Source organism: Triturus cristatus, chromosome 4_2 (assembly GCF_964204655.1).
Source record: "Triturus cristatus chromosome 4_2, aTriCri1.1, whole genome shotgun sequence".
NCBI lineage: Eukaryota > Metazoa > Chordata > Amphibia > Caudata > Salamandridae > Triturus > Triturus cristatus.
In genome coordinates this window covers 346,882,502-346,905,896 of record NC_140586.1, presented here as the reverse complement: position 1 = coordinate 346,905,896, position 23,395 = coordinate 346,882,502, and the positions used below count along the sequence as shown (strand labels likewise).

Here is a 23,395-nt window from a genome sequence, read left to right as displayed (position 1 = left end):
TTGATCACACAAGTGGACTGCTCAGATACAAGCTGGCTCCTCTACGGACCTTTCTTAATGCTACTACGAAACTGGTTCCCGGAATGAAAATAAATAAACACATCTCGCCTGATCTGAAATCCCTGAACTGGCTCCCTTATGAGGTAAGAGTTCAACTAAACATTGCATGCATGACTCATAAAGCCTTGCATTTTTATACTCCACGGTGCTTGGCACAAAAGCTAGAATTATCAGGTGAATATAGACCATCATGAAGTACCTGCTCCCTGCTGCTGAAACCACAAATGTTCATTAAAAAAAAAACATGCAACAGAGCCTTCTCGGGTATCGCCCTGAAAATGTGGAATTCTTTTCTGAAGGAAATCCGCCAGATTCCGTCTACTGCCTCCTTCAAAAAAGAAGTGAAATCATTATTGATGAACAAATGGTTGGTCTAATATCATACTCTTTGTCGCTTGATCTTACCCTTGAATATTTTTCATTTGCTGATCCTGACTGCTAACGTGCTGATCGCCTATGGAGGTCATGTTCCTCAATTTGTTCTTCTTCTCTGATTGTATTTATCTCGTACTTGCGATTATACAACCCCCCCCCCATAAAGCGCTCTGATACCTTCACAGGCCATGCTTCTACTATGTAAAATTTTACAAATTAATAAAATAAATAGTTTAAACTTAAAATTATAATTTGCGTTTCCTGCCAAATCCTACTAGCTCGGGCACCTCTGTATACAGTGTGGTGAACTTGGTAACAACAGTAAATGAACTATAACTCGGCCTGCTACCATGCGCAGTGTTCTTATAAATTATATCATTTGAGATGTCATGAGTGTTGTTATGAATGCTATTATTTACCATGTTATAAGTGATGTAATATGAAAGCGTATAAGCAGTGCATGGGGAAGCCACGGGTTATAGTTCATTCAAGTTGGTTTTGTATAGAAAAAATAAATTATGTTTTTCTAAATATAACATCTTAAATCTTCGGGTTTTATTTGCATTGAATTTGTATGTTTTTTATTTAAAAACATATTTTTCATCATATAATGGTATTATGCTATTAATTCTTTGTAATTGTTTTTTTATACCACTGTATGTTTCACGTAGGTCAAATTTCATTATGAATGTCAGCGTCGTCTGTGTGATCATTTTGCTTTCATTTTCACTTCCTGGAAAATCCAGAATACCGCCTTAAATTTTGAAAATTATATTTACACCTGAGTAAATATTTTTATCTTAAAATAGGATTAAGATTTTCGTAGTTACTTATGTTTTTTAATGGTATATGTGTTAGCATTGTAACTGTAGGATGTGTTTGTGTACTATAAGGGTACAGCGATAGTATCAAGATGCTACTATAGTACTTTTGCTTTTGTAAAACAACATTTCATTGGCTTAGAACTTTGTCATTATAGGAAACCACAAGTGTTTACCCCATTTCAACTGATATATTTAAAAGTGAAGATTGTGCTCTTTGCAAGAGTGAAAATCTTTTGTTCAGAAGCCACCCCGTAGTTTTTGGAAAAGTGGACTGGCTCAAGAAAAACATCCTGTACTGCTGGAAGAAGAAGAACACAAGGTGGTTCAGAGGATGCAGGAGGATGAACAACAGGTGGAGTTGAAGAAAAACTGAAGGATTTCCTTGTGTGAATTTTTTTCCTATTGCAACCAGGAGGGAAAATACAGTGGCATACAGTGGAGTGGAGTGAAGTGGAGTGTTGTTGAGTGGAGTGTCGTTTAGTAGAGTGTCACAGAGTGGCTTAGAGTGGAGTAGAGTTTTGTAGAGTGGAGTGGTATAGAGTGGAGTCTCATCGAGTACAGTGAGGGAGAGTGGCGTAGAATGGAGTAAAATGTTGTAGAGTTGAGTGCAGTAGAAGGAGTGGAATAGAGAGTTATAGAATGGAGTGGTGTGTTGTAGAGTAGAGTAGAGTGCCGTCAAGTGAAGGGGCATACAGTGGAGTAGAATGTTGTAGAATGAAGTGGCGTAGAGTGGAGTGGTTTGTCGTACAAAAGAGCGGAGTGGAGTGGCGTGCCATAGAGTGAAATGCCGTAGAGTGTCTCAGAGTGAAGAGGCGTAGAGTGGAGTCGCATGTTGTAGAGTGGATCGGCATGTCATAGAGTAGAGTGAGGTGTCATAGAGCACAGCAGAGTGCCACGTCTAAGAGTGGAGTGGAGTAGTGTAGAGTAGAGTGGCATGTCGTAGAGTGGATTGAAAGGTCATACAGTAGAGTAGAGTGTCATAGAGTATCGTAAAGTGTCGCAGAGTGGAGTAGAGTAGTGGAGTAAAGTGGAGTAGTGTGTCACAGAGTAGAGTAAAGTGGTGTAGAGGGAGTTGTGTAGAGGGAAGTGGCATAGGGTGAAGTCAAGTGGAGGGGCATAGTCTATTGTAACATGGAGTAGAGTGTTGTACAGTGGAGGGGCATGGAGTGAAACAGCGTACACTGAACAACTGAACAAATTCAGATCTAATCAGCTCAAATAACAAAAAAGACCCTTTCCACACCATAATCTATATTCCTGCCAAATTTCATGTAAATCCATTCAGCCATTTTGCCGCTACGTCTGTCTAAAAAGTCTAGGAAAAATGCATTGGTGAAAAAATGTGTTTAGGGACCCTCCTTTCTCTCTGCACACCCTTAGCCAATTACCTCGAAACTTTGCATCATCAGCCAATGTAGAAAAAAATAGTTCTGTAAAGGTTCATGGAGATTTATCAAATGGAGACAGAGTTAATAGCAAGTAAAAATCTGAAGAATTTCTATCTCTAAGAATCCTAACTATAACATATTCATCTGTTAATATTATTTAATTTTCTGAACAGCTGTGGACCCCCTGGGAAGGTGCCACCCAGTCCCTGGGATCTGAGGACCCCAGGTTAAGAAGCATTGGTCTCGACTTTGCACACAATACTAGGAAGCAAATGTGTGTGCCATTTTATTTTATTTTTTTAACGCTCAAAGTGTTTGATAACACCAGATAAGAAATTAAACATCTTTGTCCAACAAAAACACCAGTATTTGGAGCTCTTGCATTACAGGTAAGTACATGTTATCTTCTCTTGGGACCAGTGAGGCAGAATGGTGTACTTGCTACATTCTCTACATGGATCTTGTACTTTCATAAAACGTGATACTTACCTAGTTCTGTTCCAGTGTACCATGTCCCTCCCCCATTCCCATAACAGTGCATTCTCTACATGGATCTTGTATTTCCGTAATAAGTGATCTTTCCTTAGCTCTGTTCCAATGCACCTCGCCCTTTACCCAATCACATAATGAAATGTTTTTGCTGTTTCTACAGGAGAAGATCTTATGGAGTTCTGGCTGAGCACAGAGAGGATCCTGGGCATTGATGAGGCTGATGTGACACAGCGAGACCTCTATTTGTCCCGTCTCAGAATACTGAAGGCCACATATCTGCTGGAGGGTTCCACTGTGCTTGCTACATGCAGCATAAGCAGCGGTGAGTCAGGAAGGCCTGAAGAATTAGAAAAGCATTTAAAGATTGTGTATTAGCAATGGACAGTTAAAAACTGCATGCATAGGAATAGTGTGGGTCCATGCTCGCCACAAGTGATCAGAAACATCCATCAGACTCCAATGTTGCTGTAAATTTTAAAGCTTCAAAAAAAAAGAATGATGCAAGAAAGTCACACAAATGTATGGTTCTCTGAACTACTTGATTTAGAACAAGTGGGAAGGAAAGGTACGAGCATTCGTAGAGGCAAATCATGTGGGGAGGGCTAAGGGGGAACCAAGAGCAGTGAAAACAATATCACAGAACTATTCGAACCGTCCATGTATGAAATATAGGGGCTGATTACGATGCAACCCGAAAAGGCTCTAACCAACGGTAGGAGCCTTCTGAACCGCATTTTAACTGCCCCCTCAGATTACTTTCCGACCACTGCATTAGAATGCTGGCAGTCAGAAAGTAAACTGGCCGGTCATTCGAGCTCGCTTATGACAGGCTCAAGGAGGCCGTCAACCAGTCAGAACTGGCTCGTAATCCCAAAGTGCAGGCCTTTCAGCCCTTGGGATTACGGTGCACAGTTTCTGACATGGTTTCCATGCCAGCCTGTATGACATGGACACCATGTTAAAAAGCGTGTTTGCGGGCCCTCAGCAGGGCCCCCTTAGGTGCGCAGCCTCCGGTTGGGGGTCGTGGGGGCACCTATGGTGCCCCCCTGTTGATCCCTGCACCCTGTTGCAATCACTTTAGGGTGCCTGCAGCGGGGTGCAGGGATGAACAGCACCTCCCATTTCCCTATGGTAGCATGTATTACAGCCGGTTTACGGCCATAATGCATGCCCCCATAGGGAAATGTATGAATGCAACCGAACATGAGGCAGTCGGGACCGCCGATCGGAGGTCAGTCCCATGACTGAGATGGCTAAGTCCGCCTGACTTTGTAATGAGCCCCATAGTTCTCAAGAGATCATATTTTAAAGGGAAAGTAGACTCTTATACATAAGCAAGTTTCAGTAGTTTCCTGAAAGAACCATTGGGTACAGCGGAAGTGCAAGGTCATGTGGATCCCCCTTCACAGCAGCAGGAAGTATCACCTGCCACTCCATTGAGTCTTTTCAGATTCTACAATTGTATCACTCAGTATTGAAGTTGTGCGGCCTGAGTTGTTCACGTTTCTAACTTTACTTTTTCCCCCTTTTCAGAGTCACTGCAGCAGCTGATGGGTTGGCATCCACCTGAAGCTAGCCGAAGGGGCGTCTTGCAGGAGATTCAGGCTATGGCATTCTCCAAGCTCCAGGATTACTGGCTCCGTGCCTTCCTCTCACACTGCAAATTAAACCTAGGTAGGCTGATGGAAGGCCAAGGTATCATGAATGAGTATCGGAACCGACAGACCCAAGATGCTGTGGACATATCACCCACCTTACCTGATATGAGCATATCACCCACCTTACCTGATATGAGCATTTCTGATTGCTCCAGTGACTCTAATAATTACTCAAGTAAAGTGGTCAGGACACAGCTCTGGGAAAGCTTGCTATCTGATTTTCAAAATGGAGACACTGGAAAAAGGTCAAAGAACTCTGTAGTTCCACTTGCCGGAGCACTGGGAACTTGGTTGAAGCAGATAAAATCCGAAGTAATAACATACCAAATACAAAGTGAAAAATCCCTTCATGTGAGGGTGAAAAGATTTCCAAAAGCGTTACCAGCAATAGAATGTCCTACGACAATTGTCAAGAAAAACAGTGCTTCCTGTAATCCTCAATCTAAAGAGGTCTTTTTCAGGGCTCTTCCAATGCGTTCTCTGGATGAAAATATGGACATCTGTAACCCAGCACCACACTTCTACACCACACCTCTTAGCAACACTTTCTCCTTATTGGCATTACACAACCTGCTTAGTAAGTCTAAGGGGTATCTTCAATGGGTGCTAAGTGCTGATCTCTGTGCTGGGGGGCCATTAAAGCACTTCCTGAGGAGCACAGACAACCCCATTGAGACTCGCCTCCTGGCTCTGTGGCAGGATCTGGAGATGTTCCTGCCAGTGCTTCTTATCGCCAGGGATGGAGGACACTTCCTCCTTCGGCGGGTTCTCTGCATAAGGCTCAGCGAGATGTATCTGGAAGACTGTCAGAGTGAGACACTTCCTGTGAGCAAAAGCACTATCAGACACCTCCAGGATCTGATCTGCTCCGGGGAGGCTGCTCCATGGATCCTTCAAGCTCAGATAGAAATTGGAGAGGTAAGGCAGAGGACTTATTTATCTCCGTTAAAATAGTGTGGTGATGACATTGGTGGGTAGGTCAAAAAATTGGACAGGATCACAGTATGTCGGGGTAACATAACAGAAAATTAAGATTGAAAATGGGTGCGATTGAAGCTAAGGAAGAGGTCTAGAACCAGTTAAGTTTGGAAGAGATACCGAGTCTTGATAACAGCAGAATTATGGTATGAGAGAGGCAGGACTTGGATAGGATTGATAAGTAAAATAGGCGTATTACAGCACAGGACTGAGCATGGTCCAGCAGTAGCTGGAGTGGTTAAGGAAAGAAATGGCTAAGATAATCATCATTACCTACAATTTACTTTGGCATTTCAATCTACAACAATTATCACACAAAACACTATAGAAGAAATAATAGTTTGGTGCTTGAAACTCAATGATACTATACTTAAACTGCTTGTGACTAATAGCCTGTTTTGTACATGCATATATAGAAGCCAGGATAGATGCACATCTCATATCCGCACTGAGCAATACACACATATTTTAAGCAAACAAGTTAATTATTGGGCAGCCAGCTAAATGACCAATTGAATAACAAATTCCACATTTTTTTCCCCAGATACAAATGGAAAATACAAAAACCTATGAAATAGTAAAACCTATATGGGCCATACTGCAAAATTACTAAGTTCAGTGGTTCTCAATGTTGAGTATAATTTTACCGTCTCAAAAGTTGATATTAGCATGTACAAAGGCCCCTGTATGCTAGACAGAAAAGAAGAAAGTGAGTCCACGTGAATGTGAATTCTTATACATCTACACAAAAAGTTCAAAGTTCAAAAAGTACTTTATTCGCTTTAAAAACAAAAACCATAAAAGCAACATATCAAATTACAATTTGCACAGGGAAAATGTAAGGGAAAACAGATCTAATATATTTCATCAAAACCCATAGTTTTCCGTAATTTAAAAACATGTTTAAAAAAACTTAAAACTGCAGTAATAGTTAAAACAGTATCCATTCTCTGAAGTTCTAAAAAAGCTGGGCGACATTTATTTATTTTCAGCTCTTTGAGGAGTGGGACAATGAATTTCCTACGTGATAAAATATAAAAATTACAAAAAAATAAAATATGGATATCAGATTGAGTTGAGGAGTCATCATACGGGCACCTAGGCAAATTTCGCATCCATGAATTCATTACTGGGAAGGACAAGAGTCTAAAAACAATGTTTAGTCTAAAACTGGTCAAAAGAAATCGATCATAATTTGACATCGGCAGGGTTAAATATGGCTGTACTTTGTTACCAATTAACAACAAGAGATGCGAGGTTACTGTTGTTTTCTTCATTTCCTCTCGCCTTCTCTTTTCCTCGAGGTATTCCATACATAACTTATTCAACAATTTTCTGGATATATTGCCCATTGTAGGTGGGTCATCAAAATAATGTTGGCAGCCAATTTCAACAAGAAAGTGTTTAACATAGTTTAGCCAATCAGATCCACCCACATTATCCAATCTTAACACATCCTGTAGTATAGCCCGATTCATAACACACTCATTTGTTGTCCATACCCTATGCCACAAGAAAATGGGTTGTGTTCTAATTAAGTCTGATATATGAGGTAGTCCAAGTTCAGTTTGTGGTACTATCAGGACATCCCTCATAAACCTGTTCTCGGCTATTTGAATTGAGTCTATATTGGAATACCCCCAAAGACCCGAGCCATATAGGGCTACCGATGTGCACGTGGCTTTATATATTGTTATATATAAATTTCTTTTATCGGTTTCTTGCCCAACTTTTTAATAAAATTCTTTAAGGCATTATAGTTTTTAGGAACAAAAGAGTTCTGGCCTTTACAGCACTAGTCCACGCCCCGGATTCATGGAACAAAATACCAAGGTAAGGGAAAGTAGAAGTATATTCCAGTGGAACATTATTTATGAACATTCTTTTTATCTGCTTTCCTGGCCTAATGCCACAGTTCATGGAGAAGGTTTTACTACAATTAATTTTTAGGTCTAAACTTGACATAAACTTCTCAAAAGTTATTAACATATTTTGTAGGGCCAAGGGGGTACGGGCCATTAGGACTGCATCGTCCGCATACAAGAGTGCAGGGATTGACCTCGTCCCAACTCTAGGCATATCCCTGCACTCCTGCAGGAGGCGATGCTCAAGTCCATTTATGTAGACCAAGAATTAAAAAGGTGCCAAAACGCACCCTTGTCGTACACCATGACCCACCCCAAATTTTCTAGTACATTGGCCCCCCCTACCATAACGAACCGATGCTGTGGCTCCTGAATATAATTCTCTCAGAAAGCAGATAATGGAATCTTCCACACCCAGCTCTCTCTGGATTGCCCATAGTTTCGCATGTGACACACAATCGAATGCCGACGTGAGATCAACAAACGTAAAATAAAGACGTTCGCCCTTTATCCTCGTATATTTTGTTTGCAAGATCATTAAATTTAAACATTGGTCAATAGTACCAATGCCCTTTTGAAATCCATACTGTAAGTCGCTCATTATCTCATTCTCCTCAGCCCAACTTTGTAATCTTGCCAGAATGATTCTCCCAAGGATTTTTATAGATGAGTCTAGAAGGGAGATTGGTCTATAACATATACAACTTTGTCTATCTCCCTTCTTGTATATAGGTACAATGACCAAAACGAACCAAGACGGGTTTAAACCCCTTGCAAAGGCTGCGTTAAAAAGTTGTACCAACATGGGTCCCCAGATCTCTATATTTGCTTTGTACAAATCTGCAGGAATCCCATCAGGCCTTGCGGCCTTGCCACCCTTTGTTGCTTTCAGGGCCGTCATAACTTCCTTCAGGCTTACTACCAATTTTTCAGCCCCTGCACCTATATTACCCCTTGTTACAGAATCTATAGTATGGCATTCATCATGAGACTTATAGAGATTTGAAAAGTGCCCTACCCAGTCCTCCTCCGCAATTGCTTGTTTACGGCCCTCCAGAATGCAGATGCATCCGTAAGCTGTGATGCTGCACATAAAGCTTCTAGGGCCTCCTTTTTTTTTAGCATTTTTTCTATTTTTTAAAGCTTCATTGTATTTTTTCCTGCAGCCCCTTATTTCTAAAACGTCTCGGGGTATCCTATGGATAGCATGTTTCAGGTCAGCCAGTGCCCTTGTACAGGCATTGTCAAACCAACTTTTATTACCCTTTGCCCTATTCTTAGCCTCCACCCATAGACTCTTCTTAATTGTGGCAGCTATTGTGTTGAAGTGCTCAATTATCTGCTCATTATTAGATTTTTCTCCCAAGCAGATATCAAAACTGTTTGAACAAACATTTAACAATTTACTTAGAAACATTTCTGGGACAACCTTACCCCATTTTAAGGTATACCCGTTCTGTCTTCCAAGGGCCACGTCAGGAGCTGTGCACACAGAGGTCTCATCCTCCTGCCGAACAAAAAATGGATTTTCAGCCTCCAATATTTGAGGAAGATGGTCACTCAATGGCAGCTCCATAATTTTTGTCTTGGTAATCTTGTGGCTACAACTATTTGAGGCAGTAATAAAATCAATGGTAGAGAAAACTTCTCTACCAATGAAAGTAGGCACAAAGGTAGAAGGTTTTTGGGCTATTTCATTTGCATAGCCCAAATCAAACATGAACAAAATATCGTTTAATAGGTCCCCCATTAGAGAATGGTCAAAATGGGTTAAGTTTACCTCCTGCTCTATCATTAAGCCACAAATACCCTGTTTACCCTTTGTGCAAAGTTTGGAATTAAAATCCCCCCCATACAATCATTAATTCCCTATCAGTTTTATCTGTTTCATGTGATATATCCTCCCTCAGCATTTTTAGAAAGCTAGGAATTTCTTTCCTCGGGATATTGTTATAAAAATTTATAACAACCACATTAACTCCCTTCTTGTTACTTAAGGTTATTAATTGATAAAAACTAGATTTAGGTGTGAACCGGGCCTGCTCAAAATTGAGCTTGTTTGAGACAAACGTAATTAAGCCTCCCTTTGCTCTCCCATATTGCCCCCCCACAGCCGGAGTAAAAAAACTTCTATAGCCACTTATGTGCATTGGTTCAATAGACCAGGTTTCTTGGAGGGCCAAGATGTCATGTCCATCTATGACGATATCCCAGGATGGATTTTTAATTCTCTCCCGTAAACCTGCAACATTCCAAAACAGGAATTTGCAGGTTTTCCTTATTTCATTTGTTCCAAGATCACATAAGGATGCTTTACCCAACGCTTTTATCGGTCGCGGGTAGCTAATTCTTCCATTATTTCCTCCCTCATTTAAGTCAAGGTAATTCAGGGTCTTACCACTATCCTTCCCAGGGTCAGCATGAGTCACTTTTTGAGCGATTTGTGCTTGTAAGTTATCCTCATTACCATCCCGGAGCCTCTGTTCATTTGCAGTCCCAGCTATTCTGTCAATATGCCCCCCTAGACCTAATATTTTACTATAGCAAGTATCCTTCATATGTCAATCCACATATTCAAGACCTGAAAGAACATCAAACCGATTGTGGGTTAGTACATTATATGCGGGTAGAGCCATGCCTCTATTATTCCGCAAATAATTATTTCCATAATTAGTACCTGAAGTAGAAGGATGCAACTGCCTAAGTTGGGGATTGAATGAACTCTGAGGTTGCAAGAGGGGAGTCCAACTGTATCCATGTTGATCAAAAGCAAGCCTATTCACAGACTGCCTTCTTGCCTCCTGATTTACAGTATGCTGAGCTTGTGAATATGGGTAAAAGTAACTAAGATAATGTGTGGAGATGGATTCACTACTAGTTGACACATACCAGTCCCCAATATGTCTAACAGCTCTATGATCTTTAAAATTTACAATAATTACATCCCCTATCTTATCTTTAGGACGTGTCCCCACCCAGTTAGTACGCCTAACATTTAGGATTTCCCCATTTATGTAGGCAGGCAAGGGTCTATTGTTAGAAAGCCAATATATGACTTTGTTCCTTAGAGATTGATAATCTTCCCTATTTCCAAAAGGGAGCTCGGGAACACCCGTCATGACAATAGCATAGGGTGCAGCTTCTGGTGGTAAATCTACTGTTTGGTGTACATACCAGTTTTTATTATTAAAATTCCCATCCTCACTATCTTTGTTGACCATATTTTGTGATGTTACTGTTTTTCCTTCTGGGATCAGATTACCTTCCGTTTGATCACCTACTTTATTTTGGAATTGCACCTTAGAAGCAGGCTTCTTCTTCAACAGGGGAGGTGTCTGAACTTTGATTGGGGGAGGACAAGTTTGTTTTTGGCCAAGCTGGGTACATTTTTTTGGGGAGGTAGGACATATTGGGGCTTGAGTTTTAGCTGTCGTCATTTTTACGGGTATTTTAGTAAGGTTTATTTTAGTTAACCCCTTCTCCAGGTCAGATAGTAGGAGTGTATTAGCTTCCACCTTTTTCTCGATCCGATCCAAATGCGCATCATTCAACATCGTCTTTTCTAGGAGGGGCTGCAATAATAATTTAACCAAATTTTCAATTTTTACCAATAGGCCCCCCTCCCTAATAGAAGGGTGGATTGCCTCTAGAGGAGCCGAGAAAAGACTCAGTGGATCCGCCACATCCCTCAAGGTTGGAATTGAATACTTCTTTGATTTTAATGGACCACCCCCTGTTGTTTTATTTTTAACCCTAGGTGATAACATATCATTTGAGTCTGAGGGAGATGGAGAGGAAAATCTAGGGAGATATAATGACCCTTCATCATCGTTACCACTGTAAAAACTCGGCAGAGGCTCACAGATATTAACAGGCGTGCATAACAGAGAGTCATCAGTGCAAATACTGACCGGCTCTTCTCCTTTATCCTCTGTATCTCCGTTATTTAATGACCCGGTGTGCTGGTAAGGTGTTGTTAGGATTAATCATTGGCGGGGGCGCAGTTCCTATATGCCCCAGAGCAGAACTTTTTCCCGTTAGTGACTCCAGGAAGAGGCCACTTTTATGGCTAGCTGTTTCTACTCTTTTTTGGTTATACTTCCCCCTACATCTCCTTTGAACTTTTTTATATTTTCTGACCAGTTTTACGGGCGATAAGGCATGCTCTATTTCAGACCTAGAAGCGTCTGGTTGATCCTTATGCCTCACATCATGCACCTGAACTATAGTTGTTGCAACTTTCCTTACTTCAGTAATGGGAATACTGGGCACAAATGGATCAGTCACTAGAAGGGGCGCCTCTTCCTGAGTTGGTATGGAGGTCTCCTGTCCCAAGGATGCCCTTCTGTCATTATTGATCTGATTTACCTTCCTAATCAGGTAATTATCCAGTGTGCCCAGCCCAGACGAAATATCAGTTTTTCCTTTAGTCATGGCGGTAACCTATACCAACAGCCAGCTATCAACAATTAACTGCCGGTATGCTTCAGTAGTACAATCCTATAACAGTCAGCACTTTTTACCCAGTTACGTATTGCAGTATGGAATCACAGAGCCAAAATTAGTGGCCCAGCCCAGCCTCTTCTGGCCACTGACGGCCATAGACGGCCCGCCCTCTGCCCGACCTCAGCGCGACGCGGAGGGAGCCGATGCTTATGAAGCGCCTCCGGGCGCGCTGGTATGCGGAAGTGGGCTGGACCGCAAAGGCTCACGGGAGCTGTAGTCTCCCCCAACTGCAGCCAACGATGTTGTATGGCGGCGGGGAAGACACACAGCGTAGGCACCCCGTTGAGACTGCGCTGCTCAGGACCCAGGAGCCAGGAGATTGTGGTAGGTCTTGTTAGCTTCAGAGCATAGGAAAGTGACCCCCTGCTCCACCGAGGGAGCCGATGCTTATGAAGCGCCTCCGGGCGCGCTGGTATGCGGAAGTGGGCTGGACCGCAAAGGCTCATGGGAGCTGTAGTCTCCCCCAACTGCGGCCAACGATGTTGTATGGCGGCGGGGAAGACACACAGCGTAGGCACCCCGTTGACACTGCGCTGCTCAGGACCCAGGAGCCAGGAGATTGTGGTAGGTCTTGTTAGCTTCAGAGCATAGGAAAGTGACCCCCACACAAAAGCTTGATAAACTGTAAGCTGGAAAATTCTCAGCCAAGTTCTTGAAGCTGCCACGGGGAAAATTCCATGTCAAGTTTTTACAATTGCTGCTTTCATTTTATAAGTACTCATCTAATTAAGCAGAGTTCAGCACTCCCTTGACTCTTCAACAGCAACAACTGTGTGACAAAAATCTTGATCATGCACCTGTCGAAAAGTTCTGTCTTCGACTACCACTGGAATATTTCCTTACTTAACGATTGTACTGACTTATTGGTGCTCTCAGGATTTCTGCAAACATCACCCTGCCCTAGATTTAACAACATGATTCTGATATGAATACGTATAGTATTGTGATATCCTTCAACATGATCATTGAGAGCAGATTTGCAAATCCCATGGGCAGGCAGAATCCAGATTTTGACCCAAACAATTTAGGCTTCAACATATCCTCAGGGGGAAAGAGTTGAGGATCAGATCACAAATACAGGAAGCAGTGGAGTGCCTGCAGGAAGATCAAGCAAACATGTCAGAAAGGTATTATCTATAACAGCTAGGCCGGCATAGTTTACATGGCCCCATATGTCAGCGCTATACTCCATTCCAATCAAGGCTTTCTCACTGCAAGGGTTTAGTTTAGGCACAATTAATCTCCACAACCTCTAAACAGGAATCTATTTATGGTATCTATTGTAGATGATAATATACCTACACTCAAACCAATTTGATTGATTTATTGGTATAATCTAAAAATCAAATGACAAGATAGTTAAATTCTGAAACTGTGTCCAGTAGAAGATTTGTCAAAACCATCCCAAAAAAAACTCTCTTTGCAAAGGCAGATAATCTCTGACAAACTGGCAAAGTCTCATTTGCATTTTTTAAACCTAGACCACATCATCTGCAAACAAGAGGATTGTCACCATGGTTCCACCAAAGATGGGTGCATTTCACCACTTGGGATTGAGCCCAATTAGCCACATAATCATTTAAGCATGGACAAAAAAGGAGGTGGGATTAAGCACAGCCGTATCTAACATCAATAAATACAGGAAAGATGTCAGATAGCTCACAATTGTGTCCCCACCCTCTATGGCATAATTATTAGTATACAATGACCAATTAGCATCCAATGAAGAGCTAAACACACCAAGGTTATCTAGTTCATCCTAAAACTGAGTGCATCAAAAGATCTTTTAGAACCACACAGTCCTTCCTAAGACTGTCATACTTTCAGGTGAGATGAATTAGGTAAAATCTTGATCAGTGGTATTAAGGTTCACCTGACAATCCCCCCTGAAATTTAGTAATTAACTTGTTTGCTACTGCCTATTGAACAATGACAGGATTAGGGCCCACTCAAGCACTAACCTGGCAAGATTGCTTAGAAATTTGAATGATTGACGTTTGTCTGGACTATCACAGCCCTTCAACCTTCCATGCAACATTGAGGTGGGTAGTAGTATCATCTGTTATTCTAGTGCTAGCTAACAAATATGTATTTGTATTATTATTATAATTACTTTAAAATAAGGATTTGGTTCCATGGGGTATGTTTTTGGAATAGTTGGGAGGCTACTTTTGAGAGAGTCTGAAGTAGGGGTGGGCGGAATTTGCGAAATCCACTTTCGCAAATTATCGCGAAAATGTTAAAAATTATCGCAAACACGCGGAAATATCGCGAAGATGCGGAAGTTTTTTTCCCGCATGTTCGCGAGATTTTCTGCATGGTTGCGGCTCGCCAACTTACCCATGTGGTTGCTCCCGGGCGCTGCCATCTTGTTTTCAGTTGTCTCGCGGTGCATGAGCGCGAGAAGAAAGACGTGATCGTGCGACGCATGACGTCACTTCGGGCGTGAACTGTCGCGAGACAGCGATAATGGCTAAAAACAATACAACATCTCATGGAGAACGCGACCGGATCAAGAAAACTTGTCGGCGAACGCAGGGATTCAGGTAAGGCGATCGCGCGCGCGCGAGAATGTATTATTTTACAGCGCGAGCAAGAAACAAATTATCGCCAAGCTGCGGAATGCGGAAATTTTAACATTTTCGCGCGGAACGCGAAAATGTCAAATTATCGCAATTTCCGTGAACGGAACAAAATTTTAGCCCAGGCCTAGTCTGAAGTAGGACCAGAATTCATTAAACTTTGCGCCAGAGTGTAGTAGGTCATTTTCGTTATATGTTTGGGTAGAATTTGGGCGGTTAGGGGCAGGATTTGGGTATGTCAGAAGAAGAATAGTGGTACGTCATTGTAGAACCGAGGCAGGTCAGGGACAGGATTAGGATAGGCCCAGACAGAACTGGAATAAATTAGAGGTTTAATGGTGTAAACCATTTCAGGCATGGAGAGGAATGAATTGGGCAGGTCAGAAGCTGAATTGAGGCATTGAAATGGCAAGATTTTACTGACTCAAAATCTAGATTCTACTATTAAAATATTGCTAATTGGTGTATGAAGGAAACAGAATTTGTCAAAGAAGGATGGAATAATCGAAAGAGGGATTGGGTAAATACGGGATATAGCTGGAGTAAACTAGGTGCAGGATTGGGGTATAGCAGGGAAATATTGTTGTAGAATGGGGTCAATTAAGGCTGTGTTGTTATAAGCTAGCAGAAGGTTGGTACATGTTTTGTTTCAGGATGCACCATCGGATGGGATTTTGACAGGCCAAAAGACGGATTTTGGTTTGGTAATTGGTGTTGCTTATGGAGGGATTATGTTAGAACTCATTTGCAAGTCCTGGACTTGACATTTACAATGTTTTGTTTTCAGGTATGATAGTCCAATCAAACTTAACCATTACTACAAGTCCCAAATGCTTTGAAGAAATGATGGTGATTCAAATTAAGAATAGGGTTAGGGTGTTTGTTGCAGGATTATGATAGGTCAGGGGCAGGACTGGGGCAGATCATAAGCAAGAATTGTACAAGTGCCAGGTGGTATTGGGATACGTCAGAGGAAGCACCAGTTATCTACCATTCAACTTTCTCATTTCAGGGGGGCCCTAGAGAGCCTGCAGCAAGGTGGCTGCACATTAGTGCTGCTCGACTGGCCAGGGCTAAAATCCGTTGATTATCCTGCATTAGGACCGTAATCGATCCCAAGAATACATAGGGCTGAATTAGCTATGTCCCAAAGACTGATACAGAAGCAACAAAGTGAGGAAAAAAGAGTCCACAGCCACTGAATGCAAGAGTGAGTGAGTGTCAGCTGTGTGCAGTGAGCAGACAACATGGCGGTTCCCATACTCCGCTCGCAAATGGAAAGAACGGCATAGCGGGCTGAGATTGTGACTGCAAGTGTTGGGAAGAGGAAAGCAGCAGAGAGGTCCCCTGGCGTCACTGAACTGAGGAGAGGGGCCGCCCTGATCAGTGAGGGCAAGACTGTGCTGGGCCGGACCAGGCCGGACCAGCGATAACCGAGGGCTGAGTGTGAGCTCCCAGTTCAAGAGATGGGGCTCAGCAGAGACCCCAAGCGCCATTCAAAGACATTTTGCAGCTGATGCCACTGAGTGCCTTGCACGCCTTCTATTTTCACCACATGGCTCACATCGGCTGCAGACGGCAGGGCGCTTCTGCGACTGGGCCCATAGTGATGCCGACCCTTCCCTGTGTGCTGGCGACAGCACAGGCAGTTTTGGCGTGCAAATGGTTCTTACATTGCATCACATGTCCACAAATGGAATGGCGGAATGAGCGAATCGGACCCCCATGGGTCTCGGAACTGGACATACTGAGGGTTGACCTGGAGGCTAATAGACATATCAGTAACCTGCAGTGAGGATCAGCGCTCGGATCTAGGAGTCCCAAGAGAGATAGGCAGTGACGAGCGGTGAAGCAGAAGATCAACTCGGTGTGTGACACTCCCTCTCCGACTGTGTGGCCCTCTAACTAGTGCATAGTTGCCCCGAACTACTGAGAACGTGACAGAGAGCAGTAGATATGGGGAAGAGAGACACGCAACATTCGAAGCTAACATTAGACTCCGAACAGGACCTGGAGGCTGGTGGCGGCACCACACTGGAGAACACCTTTATGGCAATGAAACACAGTTTGCAGTCCATTGATGACAAATAGACGCCCCAAAACTGAGAATAGACCATATGGCGAAGAAACTGGACTAACAGGGGACCCATTACAAAAGCTGAAAAGCTAATTTCCACAATGAAGGATACCCTAGGCAGTATTCGTAATACATGCTCGCAGATGGAGAAAATACTAGCTGTTATCCAGGCCAAAAACGAGGACTTGGAAGCAAGTTCCAGACGGAAACAATCTCTGCATTATAGGGCTCCTTGAATGTACCAACACAGGAAAATTGGAGCTTTATTTGGAATCTATGCTCAAAGAAATATTTGGGGTCAGAGCATTTCTCATCTGTGTTAATTGTGGAGTGTGCTCACAGATCTGTGGCCCCCAGACCGGTGCTGGGTGCTGTCACATCATGCCAAGGTAATGAAGTAGCATTATATCCGAACTTCATGACGGCAGTGCAGCTGGCACTATGAGAATTCCAGCATGTTAAGAGGAAGCTGCAAACTATGAATATCCAGTTACGCAATGATCTAAACAGCTTGCCTCCTGATCCTGCACAAGGGCAAACTGAGGATCTTCCTGAGATCCAAAGATGCAATGGCGTTTGTTAAACATCACAAGAAGTTGGCTCAGACTCAGCAAGATAGATATGACGAGGGAAGTACGGATTAGACCTCTGATTGCTGGGGACTGCAGCCCCTGAGGGACGACACATACAGGAGTCGGAGGGGTGGGGCCACTGAGCCCACATAATGAAGGGGCAGCTCAGCCCATAAGACATTTGAAAACTATGTACCGCAGGCCAATCAAGAGCTATACTGACTACTAGCTGAAAGTACATTTGGCCGTGCAACTTTACGTAGTAGGATACAATGATGAACTTGAATGGGCAACGGTTGGTACAGCGCTGAGGAAGTAGCACTTCCACTCTATGCGTAAGTCCAAGAGATTGCCCAGACCACCCCCACTTTGTAGGAGTGCATTGGCCACTAGTGGCCCCTAGAGGGGGTACCCCAAATGTCAAGGCTTTTGAATAAGTATGCCTGTAGTCAGGCGAGATATTCACTTACTGGTATTATATTATAGTTTTCTTTGGCATGATTGGGATGCCGAGGTGGGTGGGTTGGGAGAGAGGCCATGAAGCGCAACAATTACTGTGCATGCATCACTATTACAGCTGAGTCAATACAGACTATGTTACTAAATGTTACCTGCAAATAGACCGGGCATCACAGTGGGGACTCGAATTGGCCACATATTCTGGATCACGTGGAATGTTAGGGGCCTTAATAATCCCCAAAAAACAAGACAGGTGTTAGCATATTTGGATCAACAAGGTATACAGGTTGCACTACTTCAGGAAACACACCTTATACGACGCTCAATGAAGACAGTGGCTATGAGCTGGGCTGGGGTGAAGATAGCCTCCTCCTATTCTTCATATTCAAGGGGGCATATTGGTCCTCATTAAAAAGGACTTGCCTTTTGAACTCACTCACTCTGAGACAGATGATCAGGATAGGTACGTCATTGTGCAGGGCAAAATGTGTGGCACGATGCTCACTATTGTTAATGTGTTACACTCCTAATACAGATAACCCTGAGTTTGTTGTCGATATGGTCTAGGTTGCATGCACTACCTACCTCTGCAATTGTTTGGGGTGGGGATTTTAGCACGCCAATGATCTCTTATGAGGATCGCTCATCTGTGGTGGGGTGCCAACAAGCGTGCAGCTGAGACACTGCGGGCCGAATGAGGGAATTTGGACTTATTGATATTTGGAGGTTACGAAACCCTGAAGGCAGATAGAGTATCTATCATTCCTATATTCATAATTCCTGGTCCCGGCTGGACTAATAGTTAGTTACAAAGGAGGTAAATGCATGGACAATCACAGTCAAACATTTACCTAAGACACTACCGGCTCCCCGCCTGCTATTGTTGATGATGACAATTTCCACGCACTCCCCACCACCATTTCAGTGTAGACTACAAGTTTCCTCATTGTTAGATCAGGTTTTTAAGGAGGGAGTAAGATAAGCTATTGTAGAGTATTTTGATAATAATATGGGAACTGTACAGAATATTGCAACAGTATGGGAGGAGTTCAAGGTCACAATCCAGTGGACCTGTATTGGCTTGCAAGCTGGGATCCTTAAGTCCATTCGTGCACTTCTCAAGCTCACAGAATCTGCCCTATGGGAACTGGAAAGGGCATATGAATCTACCCCTAGGGAGACCATACTGGCGGAGATAAGGGAAAAGGTTACTGAATATAAAGAGGCAGCAGAACAGGAGGTACAACAAATGTCGCTAAGGTGGAAGGCCCGGGTCTTTGGTGCTGGGATTAGGCCAGGCCATGCTTTAGCCAGTATAATAGCAGAACTGTGGGCGAGATCACAATAGTGGAGATAGCTTCCGGAGATGGCACGCAGAGGCACGACACACCGGGCCTTTTGGATGCCTTTCTAGAATATTAAGAACATATGTATGCTGATCGTAGTTCTATAGCGGAGCTGGAAACAGTGGCCTGCCTTGAAGACATTGCCATGGTCTGGCTTTCTCAGGGTCAATGTGAATTGTTAGCACAACCGCTTACACTAGAGGAAGTAAAGCAGGCCATTACCACTCTGCCTAATGGAAAGGCCCCCGGGAGTGATGGCCTACCCAGAGAATTTTACAAAGAATGCACTAATTTTGTATCCCCACATCTGCATCCCATGTATGCAAGTGAGGGGGGGGGGTGTTAATTTTCACAGGCTATCAAAGAGGTGGAACCGAGATCCCGGAGTCACGAGGAAGGTCGGGTATACTCACCGAAGACCTACCCACGGCTGATTGTGCCGTATTAATGGAGACTCACATACTGTGACTTGAATAGAACATTGAACTGAATGGCTATGCGATATATGTTGGACTTGGCTCTTTTTGCAGGATCATCCCTGAACTTTTTGCCTTCCTCCTGTATTTTTCCGACCTGTTGTTGGTGGTTTTGTGACTCTGGGCACTTTACCACTGCTGATCAGTGCTAAAGTGCATATGCTCAGTATTGTAAATTGTTGTAATGGATTAGTGACTCCATGATTGGCTTATTTGATTTACTTGTCAGACCCTAGTACAGTCAGTGCACCATGTGTGCCCAGGGCCTTTAAATAAAATGCTGCTAGTGGGCTTGCAGCACTGATTGTGCCACCCACAGAAGCAGCTTGTAAAGTATGTCTCAGGCCTGCCATTGCAGAGCCTGTGTGCAGTCTGAGACTGCCATGTCAACTTGGCAAGTGCACCCACTTGCCAGTCCCTAAACCTTCCCTTTTCAACATGTTAGTCACCCCTAAAGTAGGCCCAAGGTACCCCCATGGGCAGGGTGCATTGTATGTGAAAGGTAGGACATGCCCTGATGTGTGTGGCATGTCCTGATAGTGAATTACAGCCAATTTTGTTGTTCATTATTGCAAGGCTACCTGTTCCCATAAGCCAGAATGGGCAGTTTGATTATAACATCTTATAATCCTAATTGACTCAGGGAACTAGGTAGAAATTTGAGTTTAGCATGCCTGAACTCAGAATGTTAAAGTACAGCTTTTACTGAAGGTGGTTTTTACATTCTGTGTTTGAAAAATACCACTTTTAGAAAGTAGGTATTTTCTTGCCTAACCATCTAGCATGCCTCTGCTAGGTTTGTGTATTCCATACGTGGTTTGTGAGTGAAAGGGGCTGGGGTGGCTCCAGGAGGCAGGGTGAGTCAGCACTAGGCTGAATAGACCTATCTGCATTGGGAGTGGTGGGAGGAGTAGCACATGGGCCTGAATAGGGCTGTGACTGCCTCCCACAATGCTGGCTCCACCTCCTGTGGTGCCTGCTGTTGTGCTGGACCTTCTGAGAGACTGCGTGTCGCTTGGAGCTGGAAGTGCGACTCAACGACGAGAAGCGCGTCCTCACCGGAGCAGGTGCTGTTGCATCGCTGAGGAAGCATGCCGTCGCTGTCGCCATCGCATCACCAAAGCGCGTCACATCACAGGAGAAGCGTGTCACAGGGCCTGTTGCGGTTCAGAATATCACCGAGTCGCAGCACGGCCATCGGGCGTGCACGCATCACATCTACGTTGTAGCATCGTAACCAAGACGCCATTTTGTCACATCGCACCAGATCATCACATCGCATTGAGGCGCCCTCTTGTCGCATCGCAACGGAGAAGCGTATTGCCGCAGCAGAGGTCGCTGTCTCATCACTGGAGAAGCGAGTCGCAGGGCCTGTCGCAGCTCAGAAGTTACAGAGTTCACCGCACGGCCGTCGGGTGTGCACGCATCACATCCATGTTGTCGCATAGCATCAAGGACGCCATTTTGTTGCATCGCTCCGGATCGTCGCATCGAGGCGACATCTTGTTGCATCGTCACTGGGTCGCAGTAAGAAACGACGCATCAACTCCCCACACAGTAAGGAAGTGAGCCTCAACTCACCTGCGCAGCAGTAAGGAACCGACGCATCCAATCCCCTAAGGAATGGGGCATCAACTTCCCTGCGACCCTTTTTAGCTTGTTTGTGTGACGCATGCAAGGTACTTTGAGAGTAAAGTGTTGCATTTACCATCTACATTGAACTAAGCCATTTCTACCATTTTAAAGTCTATTTTTGATTACAGTATTGTGGATTTTTATTGTTTGGTCTTATGTTAAGTCTAGTTAAGATTACTTATTTTTCTAAACTGGTGTGGTGTCCATTTGTAGTGTTTTCACTGTATTACTGTATGTGTTCACAAATGCTTTACACGCTGCCTCTGAGATAAGCCTGCCTGCTTGTACCAAGCTACCAAAGGAGTGAGCAGGGGTTATTTAGGAGTGTAGCCCCCTTACCTTGACTAGAAGCAAGGGTCCCTATTTGGTCAAAGGTTCCTACCTCTGCCAACTAGAGACCCCCATTTCTAACAATATATATAAAGATTTACTTACCTGGTGATTGAGTCAAAAAGTATGGTTTGATACCCTGAGCTAAGACTGATACTACAGATGAGACTAAGAATCACACTTCGTCACTGTGGAATATTCTATGACCTACCGGGTCGGGATTATCACCGGTTTCAAGGACTAGGAACTAATTTGCTTTGTTACAGCCCTGAAGAAGTCAAGGGTTTAACAACCCACTAACGAAACACGTGTTGGCTGGCTTGTTGAGCAACATTCCAGAATAAGGACACTAGTGTTTTCATCTTTGACCAACAGATATTTTGTTGTACTGTCTTTCACCTATATCCATGTGCATGGTATCTGCTGTTGTGCATCCCATGTACTTGATGGCTTATCAAAACTACTACTTGCCCTCAACACTTCGGGAAGCCCTCATTATTATGCTCCTGAAGCCAGATAAACTTGCGAATCATATCGCCCGTTGTCCCACATAAACACAGATGCTACGATTCTGGCTAAGGCCCTGGCCTCTCGACTCTGTTTGCCCTTACCCACCTTGGTCCTTCTGAACCAATCGGATTTATGCTTTTCACAATTTACGAACCCTGTTTGCGATATTGCACCAATTGGATCCCATGCTTCCTGCCGCAGCGGTATTACTTGATGCCCTAAGACTTTTGGTTCAGGCCAATGGTGATATATGAAGTAATGCTTCGCATGGGGGTTCCACAGACATTTACACACTGGATTAAATTATTGTACACTAACCCGGTTGCTCGGGTATGGGTGAATGGGCACACATCAGGACTGTGGCTGATGTGGGGCACCTGAAGCAGAACTTATAAACTTGGCATGGGAATGTCCGAGGGTGCACGCCTATTGGGAACAAGCCAAAAGCACGCTCACTGAAATAGTCATGGAGAAGGTGGAATACACTCTTCAAACATTTCTGCTAGGCCTGATCAAAAATATACAACCCCCACATCGTAAACTGGTGGCTATAGCATTATTATTGCCAAAGAGGAGGGTATCCATCCACTGGGGTGTGGGGAGTGATTGACCCAAAAGCACAAGCACTGGTTGACATGGCATATTATCAAAAACCAACGTAATTGCTATGCTGAAGAACTTCCCCAGTCCTCACGTCCAAAAGAAATATTGAGCCCCTTTACTACATTCCTGTTGGCCAGACAGGACGAATAGAGAGTATGACTGACACTATCATTCAGATGTTTAAATTGCAATGCTTTGGGTGCCACGTTGTAGGGAAGATGGGGCTGTGGCGATTGATTACTGTATGACTTGCTGTATAATAATGCTACATAGAAGCTAATGGCTATGTTGTTCAGATGTTCTGTACATGTAAAAACTAAATCAAATAATTAAATAAAAAAACTTTCCCATTTTAGCTCCTTGCCTCATCTTATGATCGTTTCCTGGACACAGAAGATAATGAGTTCCTGAAGTATGTGGTAAGTGGCGGAGGAGCTTCCTTTATCGTGGGGCACAGGGTGGGCCCTAGAAAATATTTGTTTGGTTTATGCGGCAGGATGATTTAGAAAAGCAATTTACTGCATTTTGTGGCATTTCTGTATATTGTACCAAGTTGCGATGTACTGAGAGTTGTAAATGCATGCATATAATATTGTAGCCAGGAGGCAGATTTGACTGGGAATCTGTTTTCCAGGAAAAAGTGGTTTGGGTCTGTACAG

General features: G+C 43.6%; 1 protein-coding gene across 1 annotated transcript in view; it reads left to right on the top strand.

Moving 5' to 3' along the window:
* Positions 1 to 2,701: 2,701 nt before the first annotated feature.
* LOC146833859 (regulator of G protein signaling protein-like) overlaps positions 2,702 to 23,395 on the top strand; it is a 102,646-nt gene continuing 81,952 nt past the window's right edge. The window contains exons 1-4 of the mRNA XM_085599922.1: positions 2,702 to 2,738; positions 3,300 to 3,461; positions 4,673 to 5,715; positions 23,093 to 23,155. Coding sequence (XP_085456048.1) covers positions 2,702 to 2,738; positions 3,300 to 3,461; positions 4,673 to 5,715; positions 23,093 to 23,155 — 1,305 coding nt within the window. The remainder of the gene's footprint in view (positions 2,739 to 3,299; positions 3,462 to 4,672; positions 5,716 to 23,092; positions 23,156 to 23,395) is intronic.